This window comes from Capra hircus, chromosome 5 (assembly GCF_001704415.2).
Source record: "Capra hircus breed San Clemente chromosome 5, ASM170441v1, whole genome shotgun sequence".
Taxonomy (NCBI): domain Eukaryota; kingdom Metazoa; phylum Chordata; class Mammalia; order Artiodactyla; family Bovidae; genus Capra; species Capra hircus.
In genome coordinates, this window is record NC_030812.1 from 50529935 (window position 1) to 50549047 (window position 19113).

Consider the following 19113-nt stretch of genomic DNA (forward strand, 5'->3'; position numbering starts at 1 on the left):
CGACCCCATGAACTGCAGCACGCCAGGTCTCCTTGTCCATCACCAACTCCCGGAGTTCACTCAAACTCATGTCCATCGAGTCAGTGAGGCCATCCAGCCATCTCATCGAAACATTATTTTAAAATTCAACTTTGTTGATTATATATATTTGGTTTTTCTACTAATATAGTCACCTTATATCCATCCCCCTTGTGAAACTTAATTATTAATTTTAGTGGCTTATTTGGTAGAGCTTTTGGAATTTTCAACATATACAATTATGTCTTCTAAAACATTACAATTTTACTTCTTCGTCTTCAATCCTTATTCTTTTAGTTCTTTTCCTCACATTACCAACTGGCTAAGACCTCTAATATAGTTATCCTTCTCTTGTCCATGATCTGAGAGGGACAGCTTTGAATACTTTACCAATAAGTATTGTCTGCAATAGCTTTTTATTTCTAGCTTACAAAAAATCATAAATTGATTTATCAAATGCATTTTCTGCATCTACTGAGATGGTTTTTCTACTTTATTCAGATAATACTAAAATTATAATAAGTGATTTTCAAAGTAAAATAAAAATTCTGTTTGAAAAAAATCCATCCTGGCTATTTAGTTTTCAACTTTTTATTTTGTATTGGAGTAAAGCTAATTAACAATGTTGTGATAGTTTCAGGTGAACAGTGAAGGGACTCAGGTGGACATACACGTGTATCCATTCTATTCCTGCAGCCTGGCCATTTTTAACTCTTTTTTTGCCCATTTCTGGCCTGGCTTGTTAATACTGTGTTATTAAATATTCATAGAATATTCACTGGTGATGTCTTCTGGATTTAACAGTCTTCTTTGTGAAACGATGTTTATTTAACAATTTAGCTTCTTTATTCAGACATGGCAATTGAGATTTTCTATTTCTCACTCAACACTAGTGCATTCTTCTCTAGACATCTGACATTCTTCTAGACATCTGTCCATTTCAACTAAATTTTAAAATACATAAAATTGTTCAAAATCAATCTTTTACAAATGTCTTTGGACTCTACTATGGTATCCCTCTTTTCATTCCTAATACAGAGGATTTGTGCCTATTTTCCTTTTATTCTTGATCAGAGTCTTCCCAGGACTCATCTTTATTTTACTAGTCAAATTACAATGTTCTTTATAATGAGTCAACTTTGGTCATTTCATGCATTTTTTTTTCCTGTTTTATGTCTACTTCATACTAGTTCTTCACTAGTCTTAATTTCCTTTTCTTCTTTTCTTGAGACACAGTCTTCCTTCTTTTGCAGTATTTACATTCAAAGGATGACATTAGTCATTCTTTTATGCTGTATAGTTAGCAGTCAGTTCAAAATATGTCTAATTTTACATGTTAATCCTCTATGACTTAAGAATTACTTAGAAGTACATTGTTTCATTTCTAGGTAGCTGAGAGATCATCTAGTTATCTTTTTGTTACTGACTTGTAAATTCCTTGAGAGACAGAAAATACACTGAATAATTTCTAGCATACAGTACTGGAATTTGCTTGATGGCCCAGCACGTGTTAAAAAATATTTGTATCCTGCACTAAGTGCAGTGCACATCAATTAGGTCACAGTGGTTAATCACATTCATATCTACTTTCGAGCTTATTCATGTGTTATTGGCTGGCCTCTGTTCCTTTGCAGCTGTTGGCAGAGACTTCAGTTCCTCATCATGAAAGTCTTTCCATAGGCTGAATGCATAACATATGGCTTCATTCAAGAGTGACTGATCCAAGAGAGAGCAAGAGAACACTCCCAAGTTAGAAGTGTCAATATCTTTTATAAACTAATTTTGACAACATGTAATGTTGCTGTATTTTACTAGTCACAGAGACCAACTCTGGGATGATGTAGATTACATAAGAGTATGAATAACAAGAGGTGGCAATAACCTGGGTGCAATCTTCAAGGCTATCTCCCACAGTACACCCTCTAGTACCAATAAAGTTATTGTCCCTGTCACCAACATGCAAAAACACTCCACCCCTGCAAAGCCCCCAACTGGTCTTATCCCATTATAGCATCAACTCAAAGTTCAGACAGCTGTCATCTATATCTGATGAAGGTACAGATGAAGATCCTTGAGTATAAGTTCCTTAAGCATCTCAAGCATGGGTCTATGGATCTATGGGCCTGTGAACAAGAAGATAAACTTACTGCCCCACTTACAACCAAAATAAAATGGTGGGGAGGGCAGAAGATAATCTCAGACAGGTATTTCTGTTAAAGTGGGGAAATGAAGAGGTACAAAGGAGTTATTAGTCTACAGAAATTCTGAAATCCACCTGAGCAAACACTGAAAGTTCCTTGATTAGGGCTCACTTTTGCCTTGACCTGAAAAAAATGACTCTTCGTAACACCTGGTTCTGTTTTCAGAGTCATCTTCTTTCATGAAAGTAAGCACACGTTTGCAGTTGAGTAAATTCTTAGTCTGATTCCTGCTTCTATAAGTCTGGGAGGTCAAAGGTTTCTAAAATTTTATGCTGTCTCTGCAGTCCAAAATGGCAGTGGTTCTTGAAAACACTGTGGATCTTCACTGGATTTCACTGGAGTTTCACCCAGGAGGCAAAAGTCACAACCACAAACGTTCTCTAGGTAAGCCCTTTCTACTCTGGGTTTTTATCGAGGTTCAGGGACATCACCCTGAAGCTTCTTAGAAGCCCTATAGTCCTAAAAGCCATATATTGAAGGAAGTGCAAAGTACACCCTGAAATTCTTTAAAGGGCCTTTAGTCTAGATAAGTCTTTAAGTCTAGTTAACATTCATCACCTTACATAACTACGTTTCTTTTCTTACGATGAAAACTTTTAAGATCCTCTAGAAGTCTTCAGTTCAGTTCAGTTGCTCAGTCAAGTCCGACTCTTTGCGACCGCATGAATCGTACCACGCCAGGCCTCCCTGTCCATCACCAACTCCTGGAGTTCACTCAGATTCACGTCCATCGAGTCACTGATGCCATCCAGCCATCTCATCCTCGGTCGTCCCCTCTCCTCCTGCCCCCAATCCCTCCCAGCATCACAGTCTTTTCCAATGAGTCAACTCTTTGCATGATGTAGCCAAAGTACTGGAGTTTCAGCTTCAGCATCAGTCCTTCCAAAGAAATCCCAGGGCTGATCTCCTTCAGAATGGACTGGTTGGATCTCCTTGCAGTCCAAGGGACTCTCAAGAGTCTTCTCCAACACCACAGTTCAAAAGCATCAATTCTTCAGTGCTCAGCCTTCTTCACAGTCCAACTCTCACATGCATACATGACTACTGGAAAAACCATAGCCTGGACTAGACGGACCTTAGTCAGCAATTAGTCTCTGCTTTTCAATATGCTATCTAGGTCTTGGTCATAACTTTCCTTCCAAGGAGGAAGCGTCTTTTAATTTCATGGCTGCAGTCACCATCTGCAGTGATTTGGGAGCCCCCAAAAATAAAGTGTGACACTGTTTCCACTGTTTCCCCATCTATTTCCCATGAAGTGATGGGACTGGATGCCATGATCTTCGTTTTCTGAATGTTGAGCTTTAAGCCAACTTTTTCACTCTCCTCTTTTTCACTTTCATCAAGAGGCTTTTCAGCTCCTCTTCACTTTCTGCCATAAGAGTGGTGTCATCTGCATATCTGAGGTGATATTTCTCCTGGCAATCTTGATTCCAGCTTGTGTTTCTTCCAGTCCAGCATTTCTCATGATATACTCTGCATATAAGTTAAAGAAGCAGGGTGACAATATACAGCCTTGACGTACTCCTTTTCCTATTTGGAACCAGTCTGTTGGTCCATGTCCAGTTCTAACTGTTGCTTCCTGACCTGCATACAGATTTCTCAAGAGGCAGGTCAGGTGGTCTGGTATTCCCATCTCTCTCAGAATTGTCCACAGTTTATTGTGATCCACACAGTCAAAGGCTTTGGCATAGTCAACAAAGCAGAAATAGATGTTTTTCTGGAACTCTCTTGCTTTTTCGATGATCCAGCGGATGTTGGCAATTTGATATCTGGTTCCTCTGCCTTTTCTAAAACCAGCTTGAACATCTGGAAGTTCACGGTTCATGTATTGCTAAAGCCTGGCTTGGAGAATTTTGAGCAGTACTTTACTAGCATGTGAGAGGAGTGCAATTGTGCAGTAGTTTGAGCATTCTTTGGCATTGCCTCTCTTTGGGATTGGAATGAAAACTGACCTTTTCCAGTCTTGTGGCCACTGCTGAGTTTTCCAAATTTGCTGGCATACTGAATGCAGCACTTTCACAGCATCATCTTCCAGGATTTGAAATAGCTCCACTGGAATGCCATCACCTCCATTAACTTTGTTGATAGTGATGCTTTCTAAGGCCCACTTGACTTGACATTCCACGATGTCTGGCTCTAGATTAGTGATCACACCATCATGAATGTCTGGGTTGTGAAGATCTTTTTTGTATAGTTCTTCTGTGTATTCTTGCCACCTCTTCTTAATATCTTCTGCTTCTGTTAGGTCCATACCATTTCTGTCTTTTGTTGAGCCCATCTTTGCATGAAATGTTCCCTTGGTATCTCTGATTTTCTTGAAGAGATCTCTGGTCTTTCCCATTCTGTTGTCTTCCTCTATTTCTTTGCACTGATCGCTGAAGAAGGCTTTCTTATCTCTTCTTGCTATTCTTTGGAACTCTGCATTCAGATGCTTGTATCTTTCCTTTACTCCTTCGCTTTTTGCTTCTCTTCTTTTCACAGCTATCTGTAAGGCCTCCCCAGACAGCCATTTTGCTTTTTTGCATTTCTTTTCCACGGGGATGGTCTTGATCCCTGTCTCCTGTACAATGTCACGAACCTCATTCCATAGTTCTTCAGGCACTCTATCAGATCTAGGCCCTTAAATCTATTTCTCACTTCCACTCTATAATCATAAGGGATTTGATTTAGGTAAGTCTTGGCAATTTTCAAATATGCAATATAGTATTTTTAACATAGTCACCACGCTGGACAATATATTCCCATGACTTATTTTATAATTGTAAGTTTACACCTTTCTACCTAAAATCTAATCTTGAAAGTGATATACTGTACTATGATTCTGCTATATGTCACTGGCCACGAAGACTAGTGTAATACAAAACCAGTACAGACCCTGGTACAATGTGGATGGGGACTATACAATGCTTTGGCTATGAAGAGGTGGAGATAATGGGGGTTGTCTTGGGGCAACTATCTGCTAATATTGTTATGTACATAATTTTATACACACTGATCCTCATAAGAAATTATTACTATTTTAAAGAGCCTACCTTAACACTCATTTATAGTATTTGCTTCTGCCAGTCAACATTTTCTCCTGTGTTTCAAGCTTCTATACAGAGTAAATTTCATTCTGAAGACTATTTTTGTTTCCATTGGTGCAAATATGCTGGTAACAAATCCTATCAATTTATCTGAAAACAACTTTTTTCACTATTATTCTTAAGGATGCTTTCCAAGGTTATAGAATTCAAGGTTAGTAGTTATTTCCTTTCAGTGTGTTGAAGATACGGCATTATTATTATATTTTATTCTGTCTTTCTCTTGAGAAAGCATCTGTCTTACCCTTACTTTGAAGGTAATAAATCTTTTTTTCTGCCTATTACCAGAGATATCTTTGTTTTCTTAACAGTTATACTGTGTATGATTTTGTCTGTATTTTTTCAGCTTGGGATTCGTAGCATTTCTTTAACCTGTAGCATGATACGCTGAATCATATTTGGAAAATTCTCAACTATTACTTCCAATATTACTTTTACCCCATACTGTCTTTCCTTTCCTTTGAGGAGACCACTTAAATCTATGTTACGCTTATTCACTGCATTCCACGTGTCCCACTTTCCCCCTTATTTTCCACTCTTTAAGTTTTAGTCTATTTTCTAATGGTATTATCAATTTACATAGTTTCTTTTTAGTCTAGTATTTCACCCATTTAACCACAGATATACAAATATGAACTGTTAATGTGCCAACTTTGTAACATGTTTCAAATAAATCCAAATACGGTTTGGTCAAATAATAAGCACTTAATGTTTTCATATTCGTGTTCAGTTTTAGAATTACATTTGGTTCTTTTTAACTTTTTTTTTTAAACATAACAAGCACAATATTTTAAGGTTTCTAATACTTCTGTCATCTGGATTCCTCATGAATCTGTTTCTATTATCCATTGTTTCTCCTGGATTTTGGTTCCACTGTACTTCCTGCCTATTTGCCTGTTTTGTTTCTGGTTTTAAGCTGAATGCTTGATATTTCAAGTGAGACATTTTAGTGATGATCTGAGGCCTAGGAAGATGGTTAACTTTGTTTCTACATGAGAGCAGGGGTACTACCAGTTCTAGATTTCTTAATGCAATCAGAAATTAGTAAAATTTGAAGCTTCAGATTCTAAAAAACTAGTCAAGTCTATTCTTTTAAGTAAGTTCTACTGACATCAGGGTCTGTTCTTTATGTGAATCTACTGGGATCAGAAGCATAGCAAAAAGGGAAATTCCCAGACTTACTGATTTAAACTAAGATCACAGCACCTGGTCCCATCACTTCATGGCAAATAGATGGGGAAACAGTGTCAGACTTTATTTTGGGGGGGCTCCAAAATCACTGCAGATGGCGACTGCAGCCATGAAATTAAAAGATGCTTCCTCCTTGGAAGGAAAGTTATGACCAACCTAGATAGCATATTCAAAAGCAGAGACATTACTTTGCAACAAAGGTCCATCTAGTCAAAGCTATGGTTTTTCCACTAGTCATGTACAAATGTGAAAGTTGGACTATAAAGAAAGCTGAGCACCGAAAAATTGATGCTTTTGAACTGTGTTGTTGGAAAAGACTCTTGAGAGTCCCTTGGACTGCAAGGAGATCCAACCAGTCCATCCTAACGGAAATCAGTCCTGAATAGTCATTGGAAGGACTGATGCTGAAGTTGAAACTCCAATACTTTGGCCACCTGATGTGAAGAACTGACTCATTAGAAAAGACCCTGATGCTGACAAAGATTGAAGGCAGTAGGAGAAGGGGATGAGAGAGGATGAGATGGCTGGATGGCATCACTGACTCAATGGACGTGAGTCCTGAGTAAACTCCGGGAGTTGGTGATGGACAGGGAGGCCTGCTGTGCTGCAGCCCATGGGGTTGCGAACAGTCGGACACGACTAAGTGATTGGACTGAACTGATTTAAGTTTGAAGGAAGACATTTTAATAGGTACTCTAGATAGTTTAATATACACTAAAGTTTGAAAATTATTTTATAAGTGAAGCAAATTCCAACTGCCTCATTAAAAATAAATATATAACCTAATAGACTTCTTGGGCTTCCCTGGTGGCTCAGATGGTAAACAATCTGCCTATGTTTGGGAGAATCCAGGTTAAATCCCTAGATCGGGAAGATCCCCGGGAGAAGTGAATGGCTACCCATTCCAGTATTCTTATCTGGGAAACCCTAGGGATTGAGAAGCCTGGCAGGCTTCAGTTGGACACGACTTAGCGACTAAACAAGACTTCTTAAACTTTTTTCCTTCTCCCTATATGAAGTCTTCATGATCTTTATCTTCTTTAATTTGCTTATCAGACAGAGAGTTCAAGAAATGCCAATAAGGCCTCTTTCAAGAAGAAATATCAAAGGAGTTGTCAGCTGATCGGTTTACTATATGATATTCTACATTTATTAAGGAAAAAATATATGTTATTAATGTTGAATTAATACAAGTCAATACATTTGAAGATATTCTAGACATAGGTTTTCCTTTACCCAGGAATAAAAGTCTTCTTCTAGAGAGTTTTACAGCTAAATATTTTATCCTTCAAATGGTCAAAACACTCAGTTCAATAGGAACTATAGATAAAAACCACAGGCCATTATATATACACACATATACATGTGTGTGCTCAGTTGTGTCCGACTCTGCGACCCCATGGACTGCAGCCCTCAAGGCTCCTCTGTCCATGGAATTTTCTAGGCGAGATTACTGGAGTAATTATATATATATATATATATATATATATATATATATATATATATATAATTTATTTATGGCTAGGATTCCTAGAAGAGATGAATCTTAACTTTAAATTGGCTATAAGATTGAGTGAAATTAAGGAACAAAACTAAACTAAATCAAAGGCATATTCCATTCTATTTAGAGAACAAAATTCAGTTCTATACCTAAACCACAGATATACAAATACAAACTGTTAATATATCAACTTTGTAGCATCAGTTTCAAATAAATCCAATTATGGCTTGGTCTACTAGAAGTTTAAACCCTTGTGTTATATACTTGGCTTTTTAATCATTTTTATGTGGAAATAAAACCAGATAAATAATTCTGCTCCCCCTGACTGCACTATCAAATACTTGTGTAAGGTTGATAGATCTACCTTAAGTGCTGGGTATTACTCTACTATTGCAATACTGACACTTTCATAAATGACTTTTCAGTTCCCTAAAATAAAGAAAATGGGTCATTTTTAATGTTTCTAGACTGTAATTATAAAGCTTAAAATCAGGATAAGAAAAACAACTGCCTTTTCAAGTTTTAAGAAAATTTAAGTATGTAAACTCATGTGGCTTTCTAAAAGATCCTGAACCTTGCTACCTCTGTCCTCACTTCCTCACCTATAAACCGGGGATAATAATACTTTCCTTAGAAAGACTTTTCATGAGGATTAAATTAGTTAATAATGTATATGATGTGCTTATATCAGTGGCTAGCATACAATGCACCCTCCCTCTATGTGTGTACAGTAACAAATTGATGGTCTTTTTCTCCAAGACAACTGAGGCTTCATAAGTCATGGAAATTAACAACAAAATATGAACTGTTTAAGAAGAATATTTCTATTCATTTCTTAATATGTACCTTTCGTGCTATTGGTTCCTGACCTTCCATCAATGTGTACCAGCTGACAAGTTTATTCCAGCCCTCAGTCGGCAACAGTATGTAATCCAATTCATCAATAAGGTGCTCCTTAAGTGACTGGGCATCGCCATCTACAAAAGAGAAAATAAAATCAATACAGAAAAAGAAGTAATACTACATAGCTCTAAATACTGTGGTTGAACATATTACAAATTATGTAAATTCATGAAGACTAATTCAGGTATTTAAATAATGAGTTTTGAAAGAAGCTCTGAAAAGGTTCACAAAGTTAAATCTAGGCATTTCAAAATAAACTGTTGCTTTACAAAGTTTCAGTATGTACCATTAGTCAACCAACAGTGTTTTAAAAAGTAACTTTTCTATTATTTAACTCTTAAAGAAATACTAAACTGTTGGTCAGAGGATCCCAATGAAGAGTGTTTCCCAAATATTTTGAGTATCAGAGATCTGTCACACAGTTATAGTGATTACTCCAGCATTAGCTGATGAAGAACATTCAGAAACAAATCAATAACCTTTTACAATGATACCAAAGCACATGGGCTGAGAATCATGATGGAAATCACAAAAGGGTATCTCATTACTCCAGAGAGTCCACAATCTAGATTCCTCCACAGATCCAGAGTTGAGGTAGTTGCTCAGTTATGGTTCTAATTCTATGATCCATTTTCAAAATTCCAGTTGAACAGGGCAGGCCAGAGATCTGGAAGCAATACTGTGAGCTGTACCTACATCACAGTCCTAATCTGAGACTCACTGATTATTATTTGGTCCTTTACTTGAATTTCCAAAGTGTAGAAAACAGAAACAAATAGTTTACTGAGTTATTTGCAAATAACTCAAAAATATAAAGAAGATTTTCTCATTCTGAGTCAGCAGTGAATTAACAAACATGGGAAGCAAAATTGTTCCAGGCAGCATTTCAATGATAAAGTACTACTTTTAACTAGATACAACGATAAAAATCAAGAAGCAAGAGAAATGCTTTAAAAAAATTTATTTACTCTATGTAGGATCAATCTGTGGTTATAAAATCATACAAACCTTTGAGAAAAACTATGCTTCATATTGAACAGAAATGAGAACACTCTGAATTTTATATGAACTTCAATAGCTGGCACAAAGTAAGCATTAATTTTAAAGCTCAGTTTAAAAAATTCTTAGTTGTAACTTTATTAAATTCTTGATGAGACTGACTATTTGGAACAAATTTTCAGAACCCTCTGAAAGTGAAACTCTCTCATGCATCATGTACTAAGTCATGTTATAGCAGATGATCATGTTACCTCAGTCAATTCTCGAAACAGTCCTATAAGATGAATATCTATTTTAGATTAAAAAATACATTCAAAGAAATCAAGTAAATTGCCCAAAAAATTCACACAGAAAATTGCAGGTACAAGGAAAGGTACCATTATGGAAAATACTTTTATCTCAGTTGATTTTCAAAACAATATTATGAAGTAGATAGCTCCATTTTACTTAGTAAATAGATTCAGGTATTGATCAACCTGCCCAAGCTCACATACAGAAAATTGTAGGCTAGACTCAAACATGTATATATTTACACTAATATCCATTTTCTTTCCACTATAATAGGCTGCTTCAAAATAAATTTAGGGAAAGAAAAAAAGTTTAAAAATTAAGATGTCTATGTTATTCTCCACAATAATTCAAAAGTCTGGGTAAATGATTTTATTATGTAACAGAATCAAACAGTAATTTATGTCTAGTTGTTGTTTAGCCACTAAGTTGTATCCAACTCTTTTGCAACCTCATGGGCAGCAGCTGGCCAGGCTTCACTGTCCATGAGATTTCACAGGCAAGAATACTGAAGCGGGATGTCATTTCCCCCTCCAGGGGATCTTCTCGACCCAGGGATCAAATCCATGTCTCCCACACCGGCAGGCAGATTCTTTACCACTAAGCCACCTGAGAAGCTCTATAGTGGATAAAATAAAATGATCAATTTTTGAATCATTTTTAAGGGAGGAAGAACCCTAAACACAGAACCTCTCATTTTTGTTACTTCTGTGTTTTTGATATAAAATTGATATCAAAACTGCTGAGATTTAAAGGGTAAAATTTGTTGTTGTGACACAGCAATACAAGTGTGAAATCATCATTACCAAAATGATAAATGTATCCACTGGCATCGCCCCTCACCCCCTAGCCACAAAGGCTTCCCTGTCGCCCATTTTTTTGGTGTCATCTCTCCTTAGTGTCCATCCAGGTTCACTGTCCTGTGCCCTGAAAACTGTTTATCTGTGTTTTCCAACTGTAGACTAATTTGCATTTTCTAGATTATATAAAATTGGTCTGTACTGCTTTATTTGGCGTCATTTATGCTGCATCATTATCTTGAAATCCATCCATATTTTTCTGTGTCAAGAGTTCATTCCTTTTAACTGCCGAGTAGGATTTCATTACTTTATATGAACATTCTGTAATTTGTTTATTCATTCAGCTACTGATGGGCATTTTGGACTATTTCCAATTTTCTCTACAAGTAACACTAATATGAACACTTATGTGTAGGTTTTCTCTTCATTTCTCTTGGGTAAATACTGAGGTGTGGAATGGTTGGTTCCTATGGTAAATGTATATTTAGCTTTTTAAGAAACTGCAAGACTATTTCATTATCCAAAATAGTGTATGAAAGTTCTACTTGCTTTACAGCCTCATCAATACTTGGTATGGATTTATCTTTTAATTTGAATCATTCTAAATGATTCAAATCATGCACAGTGGGACCTCACTGTGGTTTTAATCTTCATTCTTCTAATGACTAGTGATGTTGAGTATTTTTACATGTGCTTTCTGAAAACACCACCTTCTCTGGTGAGGCATCTGTTTAAGCCTTTTGTCTATTTTTTCCACTGGGCTTTATGGAATTCTTTATTCTGCATATATTTTATCAGCTAAGTAATCTGCAAATACTTCCTCCCACATTGTGGTTTATCTTTTCCTTCTCTTAACAGTGTTATTTGAAGAAGCTTTTGTTAATGATGAATTACAAATCATCAACTTTTCCCTTTTTCAATTGTGCTTTTTAATTCACACTTAAGAAATCTTTGCCTAACAGTGTCACAAAAATCTTCTCCTAATTTTTTCCTAAGAGTTTCATAGTTTTGGTTTTTACATTTAAGTCTATGGTGTGTTTTGAGTTAATTTTGTATATGGTGCTGGGTGTAGGTCAAAGTTCATTTGATTCTGGCAAATAGATACTTAACGCTCAAGCAGCATTCATCTATTTAGAAGACTTCACTGAATTTCTCTTACATTTTTATGTAAAATGAATTGGCCATACATGTGTGGATCTACTACTGGATCCTATAATATGTTCAACTGATTTATATCTCACACTACATACAAATACTAATTTAAAATTGATCAGAGACAGAAATGTAACCACCCAAACTCAAAAACTTTTAGAAGAAATCATGTCTTTTCTGATCCTGGATTAGGTGATGCTTTCTGCAACAAAATCACAAGCAACCAAAGGAAAAAAACAGATTAACTGGACTTCATCAGAATTAATTTGCACTTGAGAGGCACCATCAAGAAAGTAAAAGACATACACAGAATGGGAAACAATTTTTGGAAATCTTGTTTGATAAGGGACTAGTATCCGGAATACATAAACAACTCTTAAAACCTAACAGTAAACAGACAAATAACCCGATTAAAAACACAGCACAGGATCTGAATATTTTTCCGAACAGATATAAGCAGCACAGATATGACACTTAACATCATCAATCATTAGGGAAATCAAAATAACAAACAGATATAAAAATAACAAATATAAGTCAAAGTAACAATAGATATCAGTTCATTGGAAAAGACCTTGACCCTTGCAAAGACGGAAGGCAGGAGGAAAAGGGGGCTAAAGAGGTTGAAATGTTTGGATAGCATCACTGACTCAAAGGACGTGAGTTTGAGCAAACTCCAAGAGACAGTGAAAGACAGGGAAGGCTGGCACCACCGGGTCGCAAAGAGTCAGACCTGACTTAGCAACTGAACAACAACCACCATTTCATACCCATTAGGATGGCTATAATATAAAAGAATAGACAATAATAAAGTCTGGCAAGGTGTGGAGGAACTGGTAATCTACTTGCTGCTGGTGGGAATGTAAAATGGTGCCAACTATTTTGGAAAAGTTAAGCAATTCTTCAAATAGTTAAACACAGAGTTACTATATGACCAAGAACACATCTACACAAAAATTCGTACATGAATAGTTCATGAATGAATTATTCATTCATAGCCAGAAAGTGAAAACAACCCAAATGTCCATCAGTTGATGAACGGATAAATTAAATGTGGTATATCTCTATACAATGGAAAATTATCCATCCACTAAAAAAAGAATAAAATACTGATTCATGCCACATGAATGACACTTAAAAACTTTGTACCAAGCAAAAGAAGTCCAATACTATGGACACGTATTGTTTGATTCCATTTAGATGAAATGTTCACAAAAGGAGAATCCACAGAGACAGAAAATATATTAATGATTGCCTAGGGCTGGGGTCTTGAGAGGAGATGAAGAGTGACTGCTAATGGATATGAAGTTTCTTTCTGGGGTGATGAAAATTTTGTGGAATTAGACGATGGTGATAGTTGTAAAACTATGAATATAAAAAAAGAAAGCCAATGAATTACAGAATTTCAAAGGATGAAATTTATGGTGTGGCAAAGAGTTGGACATGACTGAGTGAAGTGAAGTGAACCGAACTGAACCGAAACTCTCATTTTTTAAAAAGCCTACTAGGAATGTGATTTGAAATTGTGCTGAATCTGTAGACTGAGTGGAGGAATTAAACAATATTGAGTTTTTTGATCCAATAACATAATTTATCTCTGTATTTAGGCTTTAATTTATCTCAGCAATATCCTGTAGTTTTTAGTTTACATGTATTATAGATTTATCTGCATCTTATATTTTGGTGCTATTATAAAATATATTTTTAAAATTTAAATTCATGTTAGTCCATTTTTAGTGTACAAGAAACACAACTGGTTTTTGAGTAATGGTCTTGTATCCTATAGGCTAATTTCATTTATTAATTCTAGAAGGTTTCTTTTTGTAGATTTTATTGAATTTTCTACATAGACACAGGTATTTGTGAATAAAGGAAGACTTATTACTTCTTCCTATACAATCTGTAGATCTTTTACCTTTTCTTTTTGCTTTATTAAACACTGTCTAGAACCTCCAGTACAATCTTGGCTTAAAGAGTTGAGAGTAGGCATCTTTGCTTTTCCCTGATTTTAGAGGGAAAGCATTCAGTCTTTCACTATTGAGTATGTCATCTGTAGATGTCCGTTTTCACAGATGCCCATTCTGAGGTTGAGGAAGTTTCTTTGTATTTTACTCTTTTATATAGTATTTTGGTAATGTTCTTTCCATATACCTATCCTCTATTTTTGGACTTGATTTACTAAAATTCTGTTAAAAATAGATGCATCTATGTTCATCAGGGGTATACTGGTTGAGAACTTTTTTTTCTTGAAATGTCTCTCTTAGACTTTGGTATCAACGTAATGCTGGTTTCACTGCATGAAGCAGTCTCTCCTAATTTTTGAAAAGAGCTTTTGTTGAATTGGCATAATTCTCTTAAACAGCACTGGTAGAATTCACTCGTGGCACCATCAAGGTCTGATGTTTTCTTTGTGAGGAAATTTTAAACTATAAATTCAACTTCTTTAATTGATATAGGGTTCTTCAGAGAATTCATTCTTTAGGAATGGGCTTTATTAGTTTTCATTTTTCAAGAAATATTTCTTTATTGTCCTTTTGCTATTTGTAGATTTCTATACATATGGTACTAGCATGTGAGATGAGTGCAATTGTGCGGTACTTTGAGCATTCTTTTGCATTGCCTTTCTTTGGAATTGGAATGAAAACTGACCTCTTCCAGTCTTGTGGCCACTGCTGAGTTTTCCAAATTTGCTGGCATATTGAGCGCAGTACTTTCACAGCATCATTTTCCAGGATTTGAAATAGCTCCACTGGAATGCCATCACCTCCACTAGCTTTGTTCGTAGTGATGCTTTCTAAGGCCCACTTGACTTCACATTCCAAGATGTCTGGCTCTAGATGAGTGATCACATCATCATGATTATCTGGGTCATGAAGATCTTTTTTGTACAGTTCTTCCGTGTATTCTTACCACCTCTTCTTAATATCTTCTGCTTCTGTTAGGTCCATACCATTTCTGTCCTTTATTGAGCCCATCTTTGCATGAAATGTTCCCTTGGTATCTCTAATTTTCTTGAAGAGATCTCTAGTCTTTCCCATTCTGTTGTTTTCCTCTATTTCTTTGCATTGATCGCTGAAGAAGGCTTTCTTATCTCTTCTTGCTATTCTTTGGAATTCTGCATTCAGATGCTTATATCTTTCCTTTTCTCCTTTGCTCTTTGCTTCTCTTCTTTTCAGAGCTATTTGTAAGGCCTCCCCAGACAGCCATTTTGTTTTTTCGCATTTCTTTTCCAGGGAGATGGTCTTGATCCCTGTCTCCTGTACAATGTCACAAACCTCATTCCATAGTTCATCAGGCACTCTATCTATCAGATGTAGGCCCTTAAATCTATTTCTCACTTTCACTGTATAATCATAAGGGATTTGATTTAGGTCATACTTGAATGGTCCAGCAATTTTCCCTACTTTCTTCAATTTGAGTCTGAATTTGGTAATAAGGAGTTCATGATCTGAGCCACAGTCAGCTCTTGGTCTTCTTTTTGTTGACTGTATAGAGCTTCTCCATCTTTGGCTGCAGAGAACATAATCAATCTGATTTCGGTGTTGACCATCTGGTGATGTCCATGTGTAGAGTCTTCTCTTGTGTTGTTATAAGATGGTGTTTGCTATGACCAGTGCATTTTCTTGGCAAAACTCTATTAGTCTTTGCCCTGCTTCATTCCGCATTCCAAGGCCAAATGTAAAGTAATGCTCAAAATTCTCCAAGCCAGGCTTCAGCAATATGTGAACTGTGAACTCCCCGATGTTCAAGCTGGTTTTAGAAAAGGCAGAGGAACCAGAGATCAAATTGCCGACATCCGCTGGATCATGGAAAAAGCAAGATAGTTTCAGAAAAACATCTATTTCTGCTTTACTGACTATGCCAAAGCTTTTGATGGTGTGGATCACAATAAACTGTGGAAAATTGTGAAAGAGATGGGAATACCAGACCACCTGACCTGCCTCTTGAGAAATCTGTATGCAGGTCAGGAAGCAACAGTTAGAACTGGACATGGACCAACAGACTGGTTCCAAATAGGAAAAGGAGTACGTCAAGGCTGTATATTGTCACCCTGCTTCTTTAACTTACATGCAGAGTATATCATATTACATATTACAGCTGGGCTGGAAGAAACACAAGCTGGAATCAAGACTGCTGGGAGAAATATCAATAACCTCAGATATGCAGATGACACCACCCTCATGGCAGAAAGTGAAGAGGAGCTTAAAAGCCTCTTGATGAAAGTGAAAGAGGAGAGTGAAAAAGCTGGCTTAAAGCTCAACATTCAGAAAACGAAGATCATGGCATCCGGTCCCATCACTTCACGGGAAATAGATGGGGAAACAGTGGAAACAGTGTCACACTTTATTTTTTTGGGCTCCCGAATCACTGCAGATGGTGACTGCAGCCATGAAATTAAAAGACGCTTCCTCCTTGGAAGGAAAGTTATGACCAAGACCTAGATAGCATATTGAAAAGCAGAGACTAATTGCTGACTAAGGTCTGTCTAGTCAAGGCTATGGTTTTTCCAGTGGTCATGGATGGATGTGAGAGTTGGACTGTGAAGAAGGCTGAGCACTGAAGAATTGATGCTTTTGAACTGTGGTGTTGGAGAAGACTCTTGAGAGTCCCTTGGACTGCAAGGAGATCCAACCAGTCCATTCTGAAGGAGATCAGCCCTGGGATTTCTTTGCAAGGATTGATGCTAAAGCTGAAGCTCCAGTACTTTGGCCACCTCATGCGAAGAGTTGACTCATTGGAAAAGACTGTGATGCTGGGAGGGATTGGGGGCAGGAGGAGAAGGGGACGACAGAGGATGAGATGGCTGGATGGCATCACGGACTCGATGGACGTGAGTCTAAGTGAACTCCGGGAGATGGTGATGGACAGGGAGGCCTGGCGTGCTGCGATTCATGGGGTCGCAAAGAGTCGGACACGACTTGAGCGACTGAACTGAACTGAACTGACTGATACATGTTACCTCTCTTGTTCCTAATACCGGTAGTTGTGTCTTTTACCTTTCTCTTGTGATCAAACTAGGTCTTTATAGATTTTATTATCTTCATAAAAAACCAGTCTTTGGTTTCATTGATTTTCTCTATCATTCCTTTTATTTGATTTCCGTTCTGAACTTAGTATTTCCCTTCTTCTGCTTGACTTACTTTAATTTGTTCTTATTTTTAGTTTCCTGAGTCAGTAACCGAGGTCACTGATTTGAGACCTTTCTTCTTCCTTATTCATGTTAAAAGACCGATAAATTTCTCTCCACATAAAATTTATTTGCCTCCCACAAATTTTGATATGTTTTGTTTTCATTTTCATTTAGTTAAAATAGTTAATTTCTTTGAGTTCTTTTGACCCATGAGTTATGCAGAAGCATGTAAGTTTTCAAACACTTGAAGATGTTTCACCTCTGTTATAACCTTTCCTTTTCCTTACACACGTTAAAAGAGCTATAAATTACCCTCCACATACTACTTACCTGCCTTCCACAAATTTTGATATGTTTTGTTTTCACTTTCATTTAGTTAAAAATACTTGCTAATTTCTTTGAGTTCTCTTTGACCCATGAGTTATGCAGAAGTATGTTAGTTTTCGAACACTTCAAGATGTTTCACCTCTCAGTTATTATTATCCCACTGTAGTAAGAAAACATATTTTGTATGATTTAACTCCTGCTAACTTTACTGAACCAGGTTTTATGCAAAATACAGTTTATCTAAATGTTTCATGTGAACACCAAAAAGAATTTTCATTCTGCTGTTGTTCAGTGGGAATACAGTAAGTCCTCTATACATGAACAAGTTCCATTTCAAGAGTGTGTTCATAAGTCCAACAAGGTTAGCCTAGGTATCTAACTAACACAATTGGCTACACAGTAATAAACTATAATAGATTTACAACACTTTCCACACAAATAATATTTAAACACACACACACAAAATAAGGAAAACATTTTTAATTTTATAGTACAGTACCTTGAAAGTATAGTAGTACACAGAGTACAACAGCTGGCATACAGGGGCTGGCATAGAGTGAACAGGCAAGAAGAGTTACTGATGGAGGCAGGAGAGGAGGTGGGAGATGGTAAGAGCTGAAAGACTGTCAGCAATAGGAGGCAGAGGGCAAGGTACAATGTCACTCATGCCTGATGCTGATGACACAGGTTCTGGGTCCTGGCCCGATTCAATTCTATCTACCCTGTTGGAAAAACGATCCAGTGATGTCTGGGTAAGTAGTTCTCTTTTTTCTTGTCACAGATGACAGAGCAGCACTGGACTGCATTCTGAACAGCAGTGGCAAACTTCGTGTACCATTCTACACTTGGGTCCCACACCTCAAAAACAGTGCCTTCTCAAATAAAGAAACCCTTTGCCACTTCATGTGTCATTAATCTCTTCATTCTTCAGTTATTTCTTCTTCCTCTTGGCTTGCTTCATCCTTTCTCTGGGCCTCCAGTTCCATCAGGTCTTTATTAGGAAGCTCCTCATTTTGCACAGCAAGGAGGTCAATGAGGTCGTCCTCTTGCAGATCTAGCTCCAATTTTTTCCTGAGGCTCACTAAGTGGCTGAAGACCTTTTTTGATTCTCTGTCCACCTTCTCAAATCCATGAAAATGATGAATAAATTATGGGTAAAAGTTCTTCCAAATCCCACTCATGATGACAACTAAACATCACACCAAGCAAAGTCAATGTTTTTTATGGGTTTGTACATGGTAGAGCCCTTCCAAAACTGTTGCAAGGTTGTTCCTGATTTGCCACTTGCCTTTACTGCCTGACAAAAAGTGCAATGTGAGTAATATTTCTTGAAAGCCACTAAAACCCCCCAGGTTCACAGGCTGGATAACTGACACAGTATTTGGTGGCAGATACACATTGGGATGAAAGTCATCCATGAACGGAGGGTGGCTGAGAGTATTGTTGAGCAGCAAAAGAATGCTGAATGGGATGTCTTTCCTCAAGCAGTATTTCTCAACTCTGGGATTAAATGTGGAAA

The 19113-nt window shown here is 36.9% G+C and overlaps 1 protein-coding gene across 4 annotated transcripts in view; it reads right to left on the bottom strand.

Annotated features, from left to right (window-relative positions):
- Positions 1–19113, bottom strand: part of USP15 (ubiquitin specific peptidase 15) — a 129439-nt gene that overhangs the window by 81495 nt on the left and 28831 nt on the right. For all 4 annotated transcript variants that reach the window (XR_001918065.1, XM_005680249.3, XM_005680250.3 and 1 more), the window contains exon 3: positions 8841–8971. Coding sequence is in view for 3 of the 4 variants with exons in the window: in XM_005680249.3 (XP_005680306.1) it covers positions 8841–8971 (131 nt within the window). In the remaining variant the exon portion in view is untranslated. The remainder of the gene's footprint in view (positions 1–8840; positions 8972–19113) is intronic.